General features: G+C 54.0%; 1 protein-coding gene across 3 annotated transcripts in view; it reads left to right on the top strand.

The window, feature by feature from the left end:
* The window catches only part of CBFA2T2 (CBFA2/RUNX1 partner transcriptional co-repressor 2), a 57,486-nt gene extending 44,621 nt beyond the window's left edge, over window positions 1–12,865 (top strand). The window contains exons 3-11 of one of the 3 annotated variants that reach the window (XM_066330551.1): window positions 628–869; window positions 2,444–2,533; window positions 3,262–3,443; window positions 4,068–4,321; window positions 4,989–5,074; window positions 6,015–6,210; window positions 7,454–7,522; window positions 7,847–8,037; window positions 10,366–12,865. In XM_066330551.1, the coding sequence (XP_066186648.1) occupies window positions 628–869; window positions 2,444–2,533; window positions 3,262–3,443; window positions 4,068–4,321; window positions 4,989–5,074; window positions 6,015–6,210; window positions 7,454–7,522; window positions 7,847–8,037; window positions 10,366–10,653 (1,598 nt within the window). In that variant the 3' untranslated portion in view covers window positions 10,654–12,865. Of the gene's footprint in view, window positions 1–627; window positions 870–2,443; window positions 2,534–3,261; window positions 3,444–4,067; window positions 4,322–4,988; window positions 5,075–6,014; window positions 6,211–7,450; window positions 7,523–7,846; window positions 8,038–10,365 lie in introns of all 3 variants that reach the window. The other 2 variants (XM_066330552.1, XM_066330550.1) reach the window with 2 other exon arrangements.
* Window positions 12,866–14,143: the final 1,278 nt, after the last annotated feature.

Here is a 14,143-nt window from a genome sequence, read left to right as displayed (position 1 = left end):
CTCTGCTCCTCCCACAGGCAAGGGGCAGCTCTGCCAGGTGGTTTCAGGGCTTCTCTGGCTGAACACCATCACTTGAAATGGGTTTTATACCTTGTGGTCCCCTTGTCAGCACTTAAATCCATAAGAGATTCAGGGCTGGGTTTTAAGGATAAACCTAATGCATCAGCTATGACTCTATTTCCAGTGACGTGCTTTTCTCGCTGAAATTCTGGGTTTATACAGAATTGAGGCCCCAGTGCACAGCTGCTCATCAGACAGGGCTTGACATTGTGCAACCACAGCGTGGGGATGTCAACAATTTATCCTAATCCCTTGCCGAGTTCCCAAACTTCCAGCCCTTCAGTCTGTTTCGACATGCTCACCACTTACAGGAGGCAAAGCTGCAGATGGGACCAGGTTCGGAAAAACAACCGTGTTTGCGAAACTCCCTGTAAATCCCCAGGGAGGGATGGCAGGCACAGGGCAGGGTCTGCCAGCCCTCCTCAGGCGAGGTGGAGCCACCTGAGCTCAGTACTGCCCCTCAGCAGCAGCAGCAGCCTCCTGGCTGGAGGATGGATCCACTGAAGCAGCAGACCACAGGGATGTGCCCATCTGGTGCTCAGCATCGCTTCTGTCTCCCCTTTGCAGTTCCCAACGGAATAAACCATTCCCCCCCGACACTGAATGGGGCCCCATCCCCACCCCAGAGGTTCAGCAATGGCCCTTCCTCATCCTCCTCCTCCTCACTGACCAACCAGCAGCTCCCAGCCACGTGTGGGGCCCGGCAGCTCAGCAAGCTGAAGCGTTTCCTCACCACCCTGCAGCAGTTTGGGAATGACATCTCGCCAGAGATCGGGGAGAAGGTCCGGACTCTCGTTCTGGCTCTCGTGGTGAGTCCTGCACCATCCTGGGCTGCCTGGCTTTTCCCAGATCCACAGTGTTGTCTGTTTGCATCTTTGCTGAGCAAGACTCTTATGTTTGTGCTTTCTGAGAAACTCAGTGATTTCTTTTTTCTTGCCTTTGCTGTGTTGCAAAAAGCTGTTGGTCCAGTGGCTTAGGCATGAGCTTGTGTGCAGCTAAACTTAAGTAAAAAAGGGGACAAAGCTTTTCTGCAAATTATGGAATTACAGAATGGTTTGATTTTGGACCTTAAAGATCATCTCATTCCTAACCCCTGCTATGAGAGCACCCTTCAAACCCAAAGGAACAGGTCTTGCTGCAGAATTGTATCCAGTCTTGCATTTATACAGAGTAAGTGGGAGAAATGCTGCCCAGTGCATTAGACATGATACTCCATATGCTTTACAAAGGCATGGAGTGACAGGACAAGAGGGAATGGCTTTAAACAGAAAAATGTAAGCTTTGGATTGCACATTAGGAAGAAAATCTTCCCTGTGAGGGTGCCCAGAGAAGCTGTGGCTGCCCCTGGATAGTGTCCAAGGCCAGGTTGGATGGGGCTTGGAGCAGCCTGGGACAGTGGGAGATGCCTGCCTGTGGCAGGGGAGGAATGAGATGGCCTTTAAGAATGCTTCTAACCCAAACCATTCTGTGACCATGGCCTGAGGCCCGGGAGCCCTGGGCAGCTGTGGTCCCCAGTGGGACCCAGTGGGGTTCCTGCACTGATCTCTGCTTTTTGGCACATTTTCTTTTGAGGCTCAGCAGGCACTGAAGGGAGCTAGACGGCAGCAGCCTGGAGCATTTCTGCTTCCAAGGCTGGCAGCAGACCTGAGTCTGTCCATGTCCTGAGGGCCACTCCCAGGGCTTAAGCATGTTGGAATTTTGGGTAAAGATAAAAGCAACATATGCACTGGATGTAAAATGCTGCTGCTGCATTTATATAGCATATTTAATTCCATGGATGTAGGGTAGTATCTTAGCCTACCCTTTTGGGGAGGGAAGGAGAAGCTGTCCCGGTCCCTTTGGCTGTTGTTCTCACCCCAGCTTGTGCTGATTGCTGCAGGGGTGACTTTTGGATATGCAGATTATCAAATGCTGCTGTCCCAGGGTGTCCCCGGCCTAAGCAGCCCTGGGGGAAGCAGGGCTGGACCAGGAGAGAGCCATGGTGAACGAAAGACTGATGAGCTTCCATGGATAGGTTAGATGAGGAGAGCTGAAGGGGAGGAAGGTGTGCAGTTCTGAGCAGCTGGGATTGAAGTCTGCCTCTCCTCAGCCTGCCTCAGCACGCAGAAGATGCCAGCTGGGTCCTGCTGCCCTGGAGTCATCCTCTGCCTCCCACTCTGGAGCTGGGAGGGTGCTGAGCCAGGCAGTTCCCTCTCCTAGTGCAGCATTCCTGCTCCACTGGCCTGAGCCTTGCTGGCTGCATCCAGCAGGATCCAATGCAAACACTGTCAGTCCTGGAGCAGCAGATGCTGTCTCCCTCCCAGTTCTGTTCATTTGGAGCCATTTCCCACATGTCTAAAAATAAGAACAAATTGCCATTTCATTTCTTAATTCCTTTTCTCAGAACTCGACGGTGACAATCGAGGAATTTCACTGCAAGCTGCAAGAGGCGACCAACTTCCCCCTCCGGCCGTTTGTGATCCCCTTCCTGAAGGTGACAGGGTGCTGCTGGGGCGTGCTGACACTCCGTGTGCCTGCCTGTGCCTCTTGGCAGTGTGACATTGCTGGGAATGCTCTCCTTGCAAGCACCACAGCTCTCTGCTGGAGTCCAAGACAGACTGCACAGAGCGTAGCGCTGGCCGTGTGGGACTGGCTGACGTTGTGCCGTGTGCCACATATGTCTGCTTGTGTGCTGGAGATAAAGGAGGCAAACCAAGCTCCATGTGGCAGCTTCTGAGCCTATAATCTTATTTGCAAATGTTCAGATCTAGAATGTTTGAAGTGCTGGCACACGGAGTCTGTCTGGGATGGTTAAATCACAGAATCGCAGAATGGTTTGGGTTGGAAAGGACCTTAAAGCCCATCTCATTCCAGCCCCCTGCCGTGGGCAGGGACACCTGCCACTAGACCAGGTTGCTCCAAGCCCTGTCCAGCCTGGCCTTAAGCATTTCCAGGGATGGGGATTCCACAACATCTCTGGGTAACTAGATGCTGGAAGCACACAGTGCTTCTTGTAACACTTCAGGTTTGGGTCCACCAACATCAGGCTCCTGGGAAAACCCAGGTAAATCTGACAGTGCAGACACCAGGAGGATCCTGAGTGGGGGGGTTGGGTCACAGGTCAGAGATGTTACTGTTCTGAGGTATTAATGAGGACCAAACCTTTTGGAACAGCTGCAAACCCCTGCCCTGCTGTAATGCAGCCCTGTGCTTGTTCTCCAGGCCAACCTCCCTCTGCTGCAGCGGGAGCTGCTGCACTGTGCCCGCGCTGCCAAGCAAACCCCCTCCCAGTACCTGGCACAGCACGAGCACATTCTGCTCAACACCAACACCACGTCTCCCGCTGACTCCTCCGAGCTGCTCATCGAGGTCAATGGCAATGGCAAGAGGCACAGTCCAGACAGGTGAAAAACAGCTTTTGTCACTCTGCTCAGTTAATGAAGTAGTGACTTTTGTTTTATCTTTGCTGCTGGCAAAACTTTAAGCAGCATCCAGGATCTTATCGCTCCCATCAACTATTCTGGCTGTTTTAAGACTCAAATGACTGCCCCTACTGCACTGTGAATCCAGGTTGGGTTTCTCATTCAGGCAGGTTCTGTCCCAAAGGGACTTTTGGGTAGCACTGAAAAGCCCCAGCCAGAGAGCTGAGCAGTTTCCCACCCCCAAGGCAATGAACGGAGGCATTGGCAGGGCTGGGAAGGATGTGCTTCATTTTCACCACGTTTTATTCCAAGATAAAAGTTGTTATGCAATTATGTGAAGCATGCCTCAAATTTATAAAAACTGTGAAATTTTAATTTGGTCATGCTCAGAGAGATGAATCACAACACTCAGGCATCCTGAACCCTTTTCTTTGACGGGGTCACTTTGTGCATCGCCTCACAAATCAAGCGCATTTGTTTGAGCTCTCTGCATTTAGCCCGTGGTAAAATCATTGCTGCCCAAACCCTGCTGATTCCAAATCTGCATCTTTCTGGGTACATTTATGGGATGCTAAGGAATGGCTGTCTCTGCTGGTGTGATTGCAGGAGAGAAGACAGCAGCTTTGAGAGGGAGCCGCTGCCGACAGAGCCTCCGGCCAAGAGGGTTTGCACCATCAGCCCCGCGCCCCGGCACAGCCCTGCCCTCACCATCCCCCTGATGAACCCCAGCGGGCAGTTCCACCCCACCCCACCACCCCTTCAGCACTACACCTTGGAAGATATTGCCACCTCCCATCTCTACAGGGACCCCAGCAAGATGTTGGAGCACAGAGAGATCCGGGACAGGCACGGCGGGCTTGGTGAGGGCCTGGAGGGCTCCTCACTGAGCCTTGGTGTTGGTCTCTGCTTGGCCACTCGTGCCCAAATAAGTGTGATGCTGGGCATGTCCTCACAGCTGAGTCTTTGCAGGGGGTTCAGAGGAAACAGCTCCCCATGGGAAGTTACAAATAGGAAGACTGAGAGTTTGTATTTCCCTTTAGGAAGGCTGGAGTCACTGAGGGTGAGGAGGCAGGACTTGGTGTGTGAGTTGAGTGTAGCAAACCCAGCAGGCAGAAAGAGAGGGCAGGAGAATAGAAATTAACTTTTCCAAGATCTCCAAAGCAGGAGAGCAGAGATTCACCCCCTGCCCTGTTTCTCCAAGTGATGTGTGGGAGGTGCATGATGTGTTTCCAGCACAACAGCCTGAATCACGGGCTCTGAGCTGCTGTGAGTTTATAACAGGAGAACCAGCTCCACAAGCAGGTCAGAGCTGGAGCCACAAGTGGATTGTAGCACTTCCCAGACAGTGAAGCAGACAGGGATGAAAAAGCACCAGTGTGGAATTACCCCTGTAGAGCTGCCACCTGAGAGATGTGTTTTAAAATCTGAGCTATGTGGAGCTGGAAATAGAGCTCTTTATTCTTGATTAGGGGCCACTGCTCTCTCCACTTGTCCATCTAATCCCCCTGTGGCTGTGGCTTGTTGCAGGATTGAATGGAGGCTACCAGGACGAGCTGGTGGATCACCGCCTGACAGAGAGGGAGTGGGCGGATGAGTGGAAGCATCTCGATCACGTAAGGAATGGCAGGGGCTGTGGGAAGCTCTGTGGGAAGCAGCAACACAGCGTTCCACCTGCTCCTCCAGTTGGTGACTTCCTTGTTGATACCATATCCAGGCTCTCCTGGTGGCTGGTGGAGGAACAAGCCACCACAAGCAGGTGGATGGTGGGGAGGGCTGAGAGGAGCTGTCGCACTTTCCTGGCAGGTTTCCTCTGCCCATGGACAGTGGAAGCTAAAATGGGTGTGGATGGGAGCTGGGGAGCTTCTGCAGAGCACGGCCATGTGCTGCCATGCCTGGCTGAGAAACCAAACCCAGCCTTATCTCCACTGGGATCTTTCCTGCCCTGGCCAGCACAAGTGCACAGATGTATGAAGTGCAGTCAGGATATGGACTTACAAAGTGAGCCAATCTATCATTATGGTATTTTAAGACTTATTTCCCCTGAGGTGCCAGCCTTTTATGGACCAAAAAAGACACCAACAGCAAGACCTGGTGCTTCTAGCAGATTTTATGCTGAGCTTTTTGCTTCTGAGCAAGGCAGCTCCTCCAGGCACTTCACTGCTGTTTCCCTCAAAGAGATGGGATTAAAATTCAGCTTTGATCATAAATGCAGAGAGAGACCTCATGGTCTAAAGCTAATGGGCTTTTCTGGGGGAAGTGGCGTTGGGGTGGAGCAGAGGCCCCGCAGCTGAAACATTTGGAGTTGGGCTGTGACTGTAGAGCGCTGGCACCAGCATCATAACCAACCCTAATCCCATAGGAACGTGGTGGGGTTTGCTTCTCCACTTTGAGGAGCATGGGCCGGCAGTGTTGAGCTACCTCTTGTGGTGATCCTATCCTTGGGCATGGCACCATCCCAAATCCCGGGAAACCACCTCACTCCTGTCCCATCTGCCCGGGGCAATCCCTCCAGGGCGAAACCCTTGACGAGCGAGAATCCCTCTCCTCCCGCAGGCGCTGAACTGCATCATGGAGATGGTGGAGAAGACGCGGCGCTCCATGGCGGTGCTGCGGCGCTGCCAGGAGGCCGACAGGGAGGAGCTCAACTACTGGAAGCGGCGCTGCTCCGAGACGGCCGAGCCGCGCAAGGCGGGCAGCGAGCTGCTCAGCCGCCAGCACAGCCCCGCCAGCGCCGACTCCGTGGGCAGCGGTGAGCTGGGGCTGCTTCTCTCTGCCACTCCTGGGATAGCTTGGGTTAGGCACTCCTCGGGGGTTTTTCTCAAGGATTTGATCCTTCAAAGCAGCTTTTGCTGTTGAGCCTCTCCTGTGTTGCTGCTGGCTAAAGTTGGTCCGAAGCTGATAAACCTGGCAGGAGAGAAAGTGTTAGTCTCCACCACTCTCTCCCTTCCAGTCCTTCTTGCCTGAAGGATTTTAAATGTCAAGGTCTATTTATTCTAAAAATACCAAAGGCTTTTGTAAGTGTAATAGCTACCTGTGTTACTAATTCTATTTTTGTACCGTGAGTCAACTTTATCAAAGCTGACTAGTTTCCTCCTCCAGTGTGCAGGGGTTTGACCCTATACAAAAAACAAGTCTAAAATGCTGATATAGTTCAGAGTAATTCTGATTTCCATCCAAACAAACATGCTGCAAATCAAGTTCTGGGGGAAACCCTCTGATTATTCAGAAATTAAAATGGATTTCTTCTAGCAAGAATAAATGTCAATTTGATGTATTTTCTACTCGTTTGTATACAAAATATAGAATGAATCCTCTTGCAAGGAATCCAAGTGCCCCTGGCTCTGGTTGCCACAAAGCCTGAGGAGCAGTGGCTGTGTGTGACAGGCTGGGGGGCACAGCCAGCTTTTAACTCTTCTGTATTTAAGGATATGACTAATACACTCCCAGCCCCATGTTGTTAAAGGTGATACACTTCAAAATTTTAATACAAATTTGGAACGCTGTTGCTTTCTCCCCTTGTGGGACCTAGGGATAATTTTCAAGCTCTGTTGCTCATGTGAGAAGGTGCAGTTAAGCACCAAGCAGCATCTCCAGGTGTCTTGGAGGACTGTTTGTCCATCAGTTCAAGCCTTTGAATTGCCCTGGGATTGGGAAGTGCTGGGCTTAATGTAAACTGCTGGTCTACAGATTGATGCTCACAGCCTCTGGACAGCAGAGGTTGGACAACATACATTTATAAGCATTGCCTGTTGTTTTAGAGTACCAGGAGATAGGTTATATGGTATCATAAATTATGCAGTGTGCTAATTAAATGTTGTAATTTATCATCTGAGTGCTTGAGGAATGGCTTTAGCCATTGAATCCTCTGCTTTGAGTTTTAGCTGGTCAATCCTTCCCTGCCCCGTGATGTCCTGAGGTACCATTGGGCACATGAGTGGCAGCTGGGTGGAGTGAGGCTTTGCCAACCTTTCCTGTGTCCCTTACTCCAGCAGATTCCCTGCGGGAGTTCAGCAGCAGGTCGGGAACGGGCTACGTCACCGAGGAGATTTGGAAAAAAGCCGGTGAGTGTTTGCTGTGACCCCGGCCGGGGATCCCGCTCGGGGTAAACACAGATGCTGCAAATTTGCCGTGCAGAAAAACAGCAGGAGCCCAGCTGCAGGAACGCCCCAGGATGTGCACATCTGGCTGCCAACATCCCCAGCGTGGCTTTCCCAAAAGGCTCTGCTCCACTGTGATGCCACAGGGATCCCGTGGGACTGAGCCCAGCCCCGCTGCTCCCGGGAGCGGTCGGGATGCTGGTGCTGGGAACAGACCGCCGGAACTGTTTGTCTGGGAGGCTGCCCTCATTCCCAGGGCGGGTGGGTGAGGCTGCTCTTTCCTTCCAGAAGAAGCTGTGAACGAGGTGAAGCGCCAGGCCATGTCGGAGGTGCAGAAGGCGGTGGCCGAGGCGGAGCAGAAGGCCTTTGAGATGATCGCATCGGAGCGGGCGCGCATGGAGCAGACCATCGCCGACGCCAAGCGCCAGGCCACCGAGGACGCCTTCCTCGTCATCAACGAGCAGGAGGAGTCCACTGAGGTGAGGGGACAGCCTGGGAACGGCCTTTCCAGGGCTTCCAGTTTAAGCCTGCAGGTCCCTCACCCCTTTTCACAGTCATAGATCACACAGTGGGTTGGGTTGGAGGAGACCTCAGAGATCATCTCATTCCAAGCCCCTGCCATGGGCACGGGCACCTTCCACTAGGCCAGAGTGCTCCAAACTCCATCCAGTCTTCAACAGCTTTTCCTTTTAGAAGTCTCTCTCCAGTCAATAACTAAAACAATGCACCAAAAATCCTTTTTAGGTTTTACTGGCAGGGAATCAGGCTGAACAGTGTGGACATGTGTGTGTGCAACCACTGGGCACCCTGAGCTGGACTCAGTGTAATGACCAGGGATTTTGTGGGATTGAAAGAGGTGTAGAAGCAAAGAGAAAAGGATACTGGTGCATGCAGTAGTTTAGCTCAGAAATTATGATGGGGTACTTAATCTTTGCAGAAAAGAGATTATTTTTGTGGGCTTGAAAATAGGGCAGGGCAGAAGCTGGGCTGGAGGAAAAGCTCTTGCACATTCCTGGTGGTCTGTACCACATTTGCATATTGGAAAAGAAGGGATGGCTCTTGGTTTGTCATAGCCAGTGACATGTACTGAATGGGTGCCTCAGAGAATCTTTTTCTACTCTCCAGTCATCAACTCCCCTCCCTGTTGCTTAATAGGAAGTTCACTTGGTAGAGGTTTTGAGATTTTGGGCAAGGGGAATCACATGGCTTATTCCTGCACTCCTCATCCCATCCATATGAGCTTTGCTCCCTACTTTAATTTCTCTACACATGCAAGAGCAGAGGGTTGGTGTCTGCTGAGCAGGAGTCTGATGGGACCATGCTGTTCATGTCTGTTGGGATGTGGGGGCAGCAGGTCTATCCCCTCCTCATGGGTTTCAGCTCAACTGGGGCTTGAGAAGCGAGGCCAGAACCATGGAATTATTAGGTATCAGTCCAGAGAATGATGTCCATACTGCAATTTCCAATGAAATTGCTGAGGGTTGAACACACCAGTCACATGATAGGAGTGGGTGGAAGTGCTCAAGAAGCCATGGGAGGAATGAGGCAAGCAGTGATTTCTCCATAGGGGAATAGCAGAGGAGTTCTGCTATTATAGTTCTGCTATATCCCTCCTCCAGCTGTGCTGAGGAGCACTCTGGGACTTCTGCTCGGCACCCCTGTGCAAGCCCCAGAGCCCTGTCTAAAAGCTGTCCTGTGTTCTGGCACAGCTTGTAACCTTTGCAGCACAGTTGAAAAACACTTGAAGTGTAAACAGCTGTGAAACAGTGACCCAGTTTTCCAAGAGCTACCACAGCCTTTGGTAGGGGTTTTTTGGTCACAAGTCCTGCTTCTCCTGAAAGATGGAGGACCCTTGGGGACACGCAGGCCCTGGAGCACCTCACTCCAAAGTGAACCGGTCAGGTGCTTCACTGCTAGCCCATAAACCATCACGGTGAGCTGGTGGCTCCAGTGCTGAGCCTGGCAGTGGGAATCTCACAGCAGGGCTGCTGGTACAGCCCAGCGTCTCCCAGCACTCCTCTCCCACCGCTCTTGGATGGTGGTCGCAGCAGCGGTGTCCCCACAAAGGCCAGCTCTGACACGGGCTGTGTTCCCGCAGCTGAGCTCGCCCTCCCCAGTGTGTGTTTGCTACGCCCTGGCCCAGCTGCAGGGAGGCTGCTCCTCCCCTCCCCTGCCCGGAGCAGCTGCAGCCGGCGCTGGCCCCTGGCCCCGCGCTCCCAGGGAAGCGGTGGCACACCGGGAGCCACCAGCTGACTCCTCTCCCGGTGGCCAGAGGGGCTTTGCGCCGCTTCCAGATTGAAAGCTCGGCCTCTGGCAGTGCTTCCACCTGGCTGGGAGGCTTTCAAATGAGCATTTGCTTTTCCAAATTGGCCCGCTCCAAGCTCTTGTGCAGCGAGGCAGGGTGCGGAGCAAATGGTGCCTGTGCAGCGCTCCGTGATCCCTGCGGAGAGCGCTTGGCTGGGAGCGAGACCAAACCAGAGCTGCTTAAAACAGGAAATAAAACGCCCAATAGCAGCATCTGCAGTGTGTTTTTCAGTCCATGCTCGCTGTTTCCTCTCTGCATTTGGGTGGGTCTAGGGGAGAGGATGTGCCTGGAGCAGTGTGACAGCAGCTGTGGGCAAAGAGCAGTGGGGGTTAGAACCGTTGGCAAAGAGCTGGGAAATAGCAGGAATTAATGGATTGCTCGTGTTAATATTCCAAATCTAGGCCAGGGGGATGAACAGTCCCCTCCAGAGCTGAGTCAGCACTGTCCTGCAGCTCTTGGGGAAACCAAACCCCTTTCAAGCCCATTGTCTTTGGTCTTGCAGAGCTGCTGGAACTGCGGCCGTAAGGCCAGCGAGACGTGCAGCGGCTGCAACATCGCCCGGTACTGCGGCTCCTTCTGCCAGCACAAGGACTGGGAGAGGCACCACCGCATCTGTGGGCAAGGCCTGCACGGCCAGAGCAAGCCCCTGGCCCTGCCCACGGGCCGGGTGGCAGCAGCAGCCAAGAGCCTCGATGGCATCCCCAGCCCAGCCCTGGAGAAGACCTCGGCCACCACCTCGCGCTCCTCCACGCCGGCCTCCGTGACAGCCATAGACACGAACGGGCTCTAGGAGGGGGGCTTTGCTTCGCCCCACTGCAGGAGTTCCCTGGGTGTTTTTAGGCTGAAAAACCCCCCCGCAGCAACTGTTACCACTTGACATGTTTGACACACGGCGACGCCTCCGACACTCCGGCTTTGGGCTTTGCCCTCTCAGCCCGCCTCTTCCTTTGTGGCTGGTGAATGGGGGTGCCTCGCCTGCAGCATCTCTCTGCTCCTCTCCGGGGGACACCAGAGCAGTGTCAGGACCTGGGAGACACTGAGCACCTGCCTGGGGGACCAGGACTGGGGGGAGAGCGCTGGCACACGCCAGAGGTGCTGAGAGTGTTGTGTCCAAGCAGGGATTCCTGTCCTTGTGGCATGCTCAGGCTCACTTCCCAAGCTGTCAGAGCCACCACTGCCTCCTTCTGCCACCTGTCCTCCACAATATCCAGTGTTTTTGCCCTGCTCCCAGACAGCTGTGCCTCAGGTGGCCATGCTGGCCGGTTGTCGCTGTGAACAGACCACAGCCAATTTCCCAGCGGGAGCATCTCATCCTCTGTGCAATGGCAAAAGCTGAGCCCACTTCTCCTGCCTCCAGGCTGGCAGCTGAGGGTTGCAGAGAGGGAGGAGAGGATTTGTCTGCTCTAAAACAAGTGGCAGTGGCAGGGGGTAGCGCTGGCTGGCCTGGGTTTCATCCCGGTCTGTGGTGAGACAGACAGTTGGGTGTTTCCTGGGTGGGGCCTGTGCTGGGGGCACACGTGCAGAGCAGATCTGGGCTGGGTGCAGGTGCCCTTTCCACCTGGGGGCCGTTGTTTTGGTTTTTCGCTGCCTGGTAGCTGCTGGTTTGTGAGTTCCTGCTGTTGTTTTTGAGCCCAGGGATCCTCACTGGTGCCAGGGGTTGTTTGCAGCCCGTGCTCTCCACACACATCAGCCACAGTGGGAAAAGAAAGGCAGGACTGGGTGTCCTGTGTCAATTCTTAGCCCCAGCTCCAGGGGGTTCCTGCAGTGCTGATGGAGATGCCCAGGGATGTGCATCCACCTTTGGAGACTGTCCCAAAAGCAGGGGCTCAGAGCGAGGTCCCGTGGGGATGGGGCCAGCCTGGGGACATCTGTCCGTGGCAGAGCCCCTGCTGTGCTGTGCCAGGAGGCCTTGGAGGAGTCAGGGCAGTGCAGGGCTGTCCCAGGAGTGGCACAGAGGGTGGCAGTGGCACAGCCCGTGGGAGGGAGGGGATGTGCCCTCCAGGAGCTGCTCCCAAATCCCACAGGCACACACTGGGGCTCTAGAAATCCATCTCTTCAGCAGAGCTGTTTCCCTGACTGTGTGTGTGCTGCTGCTGGGCTGGAGCCCAACGAGGCGAGTAATTCCCAAATTATTTTTGATGACTTTTTCAATTGGAGGCGAATGATGGAGCTGCAGGGAGTGGTCACAGTGCTGCCAGGGGTGAGTGGGGACCTGGTGCTCCAGCCCTGGCCCCTCAGGAAAGCTCCTTGGGAAGCTGCTTTGCAGGATAGAGCTGGTGATTCCCTGTCTGCAAGGGTTTATGGAAAAGCCACGAGGTCTCCTGGTGTTGAAGACGCTCTGGTGGCCCTGGGGATGTGTCCCCAGGAGTCAGTGCTGGGGCCCAGCACAGGCACTGGCAGGAGGCAGCTCCCAGTGGGGGTGGCACTGGAGCCACGCTGACCTGCAGCAGCCCATCCCAGGGGTGTTCACCCCAGGGCAGTCAGGAAGGGATCTCCTGCCCTAAGGGGACAGGGACACATTTGGAACAGCCTCAGATCAATCCCACGTGGTTGTGGTGTCCCCTCCTCACCTGCAGCCCCAGATTTATGCTGTGGGTCTGTGGTGACAGTGCCAGGGTGGGGAGGGAGAGCAGGGCAGGGCTGGAAGGAGTTGCTTGTAAATAGATTGTCTTCCATAATTCTCATGCGACATTGATGGCTGTGTATTAAAATTAACCCCAGTGTAAATGAATGAAATACTAACAGTCATGATTAGAATGATTGCTTCTTTCTTTTTCGTTGGGTTTGTTTTTTAAAAGATGGAATGATAAATGTGAACTTGGGGTGTGGGGAGACATTGGGTTGAGGTTTCTATTTTTTTTTGACATTTAATTCTGTAATAGAAATTTGTTACTTCATTCCTGTGCATAACTTATTTAATGTCCTGTATAAAGGAACTCAAACTGTTACAGATGTATTTAGTTTGTTCTACTCAAAAGTAGTCAATAAAAAGACTATATTCATCCTCCAGCTCCCCCTTCTCTCTGGGAAGGGGCAGAGGTTTTCAGCAGTGCTCAGGCAGCTCTTGGGGTTTTTGGGGAATGCTGTCACAACCTGGTCTTGGCCTTGGTCAGGGGACTTCTAGGGTCAAAAATTGCCTTCCCTGTGGTGATGATGCTGTGGACAAAGCCTGGGAGCAAGTGCAGGCAGAGCTGGAGTTCAGCCCTATCCTCAGTGATTTCTTTGAGTTTATAGTTCAGTGTGTTGTTCTCTGAGCTTTTTTTAGCTGAACTTTTTTATGTGAGCACAGAGCAGCCTGCAGGGTGCTGTCACAGCTGGCTGCCACTGCCAGCCCTGTGCCCCCCAGGGATGCCCCCTGCCCACACCTTGGCCTAAGCTGAGGATTTTGCTCTCCAGGCTCTTGCAAACACTAATCCAGTGATAAAGAAACCCCAAACTGAGGGGTAAACCCCACATGGGGCTGAGCTCAGGAATCCCAAACCAGTGCCTGCTGCAGCTGTGCCTCTGTGGCTGCCCCAGGTGCCCCTCTCTAACCCACCCTGGCTGTGCCCTGACACAGCTCATCCCTTCCTGATGGCCATGGTGCTGCTGTGGCTGCAGCACATCCCTGGATCCCCTGTTTGTCACTGCCAGGGGCAGGAATGTGGCCCTGGATCCCCTGTTTGTCACTGCCAGGGACAGGAATGTGGCCCTGGATCCCGTTTGTCACTGCCAGGGGCAGGAATGTGGCCCTGGGCCCAGCAGCTGCCCTGGGTCAGTTGTTCATGATCCACCAGGAAGCTGGGAAGAGAGGGAAAGCAGGGAGGTGAGGGCAGTGTGAAACTGGGAATGGGGGTTTGGGGTGGCAGAGATGGGGACGGGACCCCTGGCTCTAAAGGACGAGCCTCTTCTGCTGCCCCGTGATCACAGCAAATCTGCCTTTGGCCAGGGAAAGCAGCAGCTGTTGATCATCAGGTAAACAACTGGGTGCTTGGAGGATGGGTCCCCATGGGAACAGGGACAGGGCTCTGCCACCCCATCCCTGGGAGGGGCATTTGGGTTTGGGTCCTGAGCCTGCCCTGGGCTCTGACAGTGCCCAGCTGGGCTGGCAGCAGCTGCTGCTGCTCCTCCAGCCAGGAGCTTCCCTGATCCCATCTCTGCAGATTGCTCCTGGCTTCAGCCAGGTCACCCCAAACCCAGGCAGCTTCTGTTGGAGCAAAACAAGTACCCTAAAACCCAGTGACCCCTCCTGGGCTGTCACCCCCTGGGGCAGAAGTGGCACCGTGTCAGACTCACCCAGC

This window comes from Sylvia atricapilla, chromosome 16 (assembly GCF_009819655.1).
Source record: "Sylvia atricapilla isolate bSylAtr1 chromosome 16, bSylAtr1.pri, whole genome shotgun sequence".
Classification (NCBI taxonomy): domain Eukaryota; kingdom Metazoa; phylum Chordata; class Aves; order Passeriformes; family Sylviidae; genus Sylvia; species Sylvia atricapilla.
The sequence above is the reverse complement of the archived record's forward strand: the minus strand, read 5'-3'. Positions and strand labels throughout refer to the sequence as shown.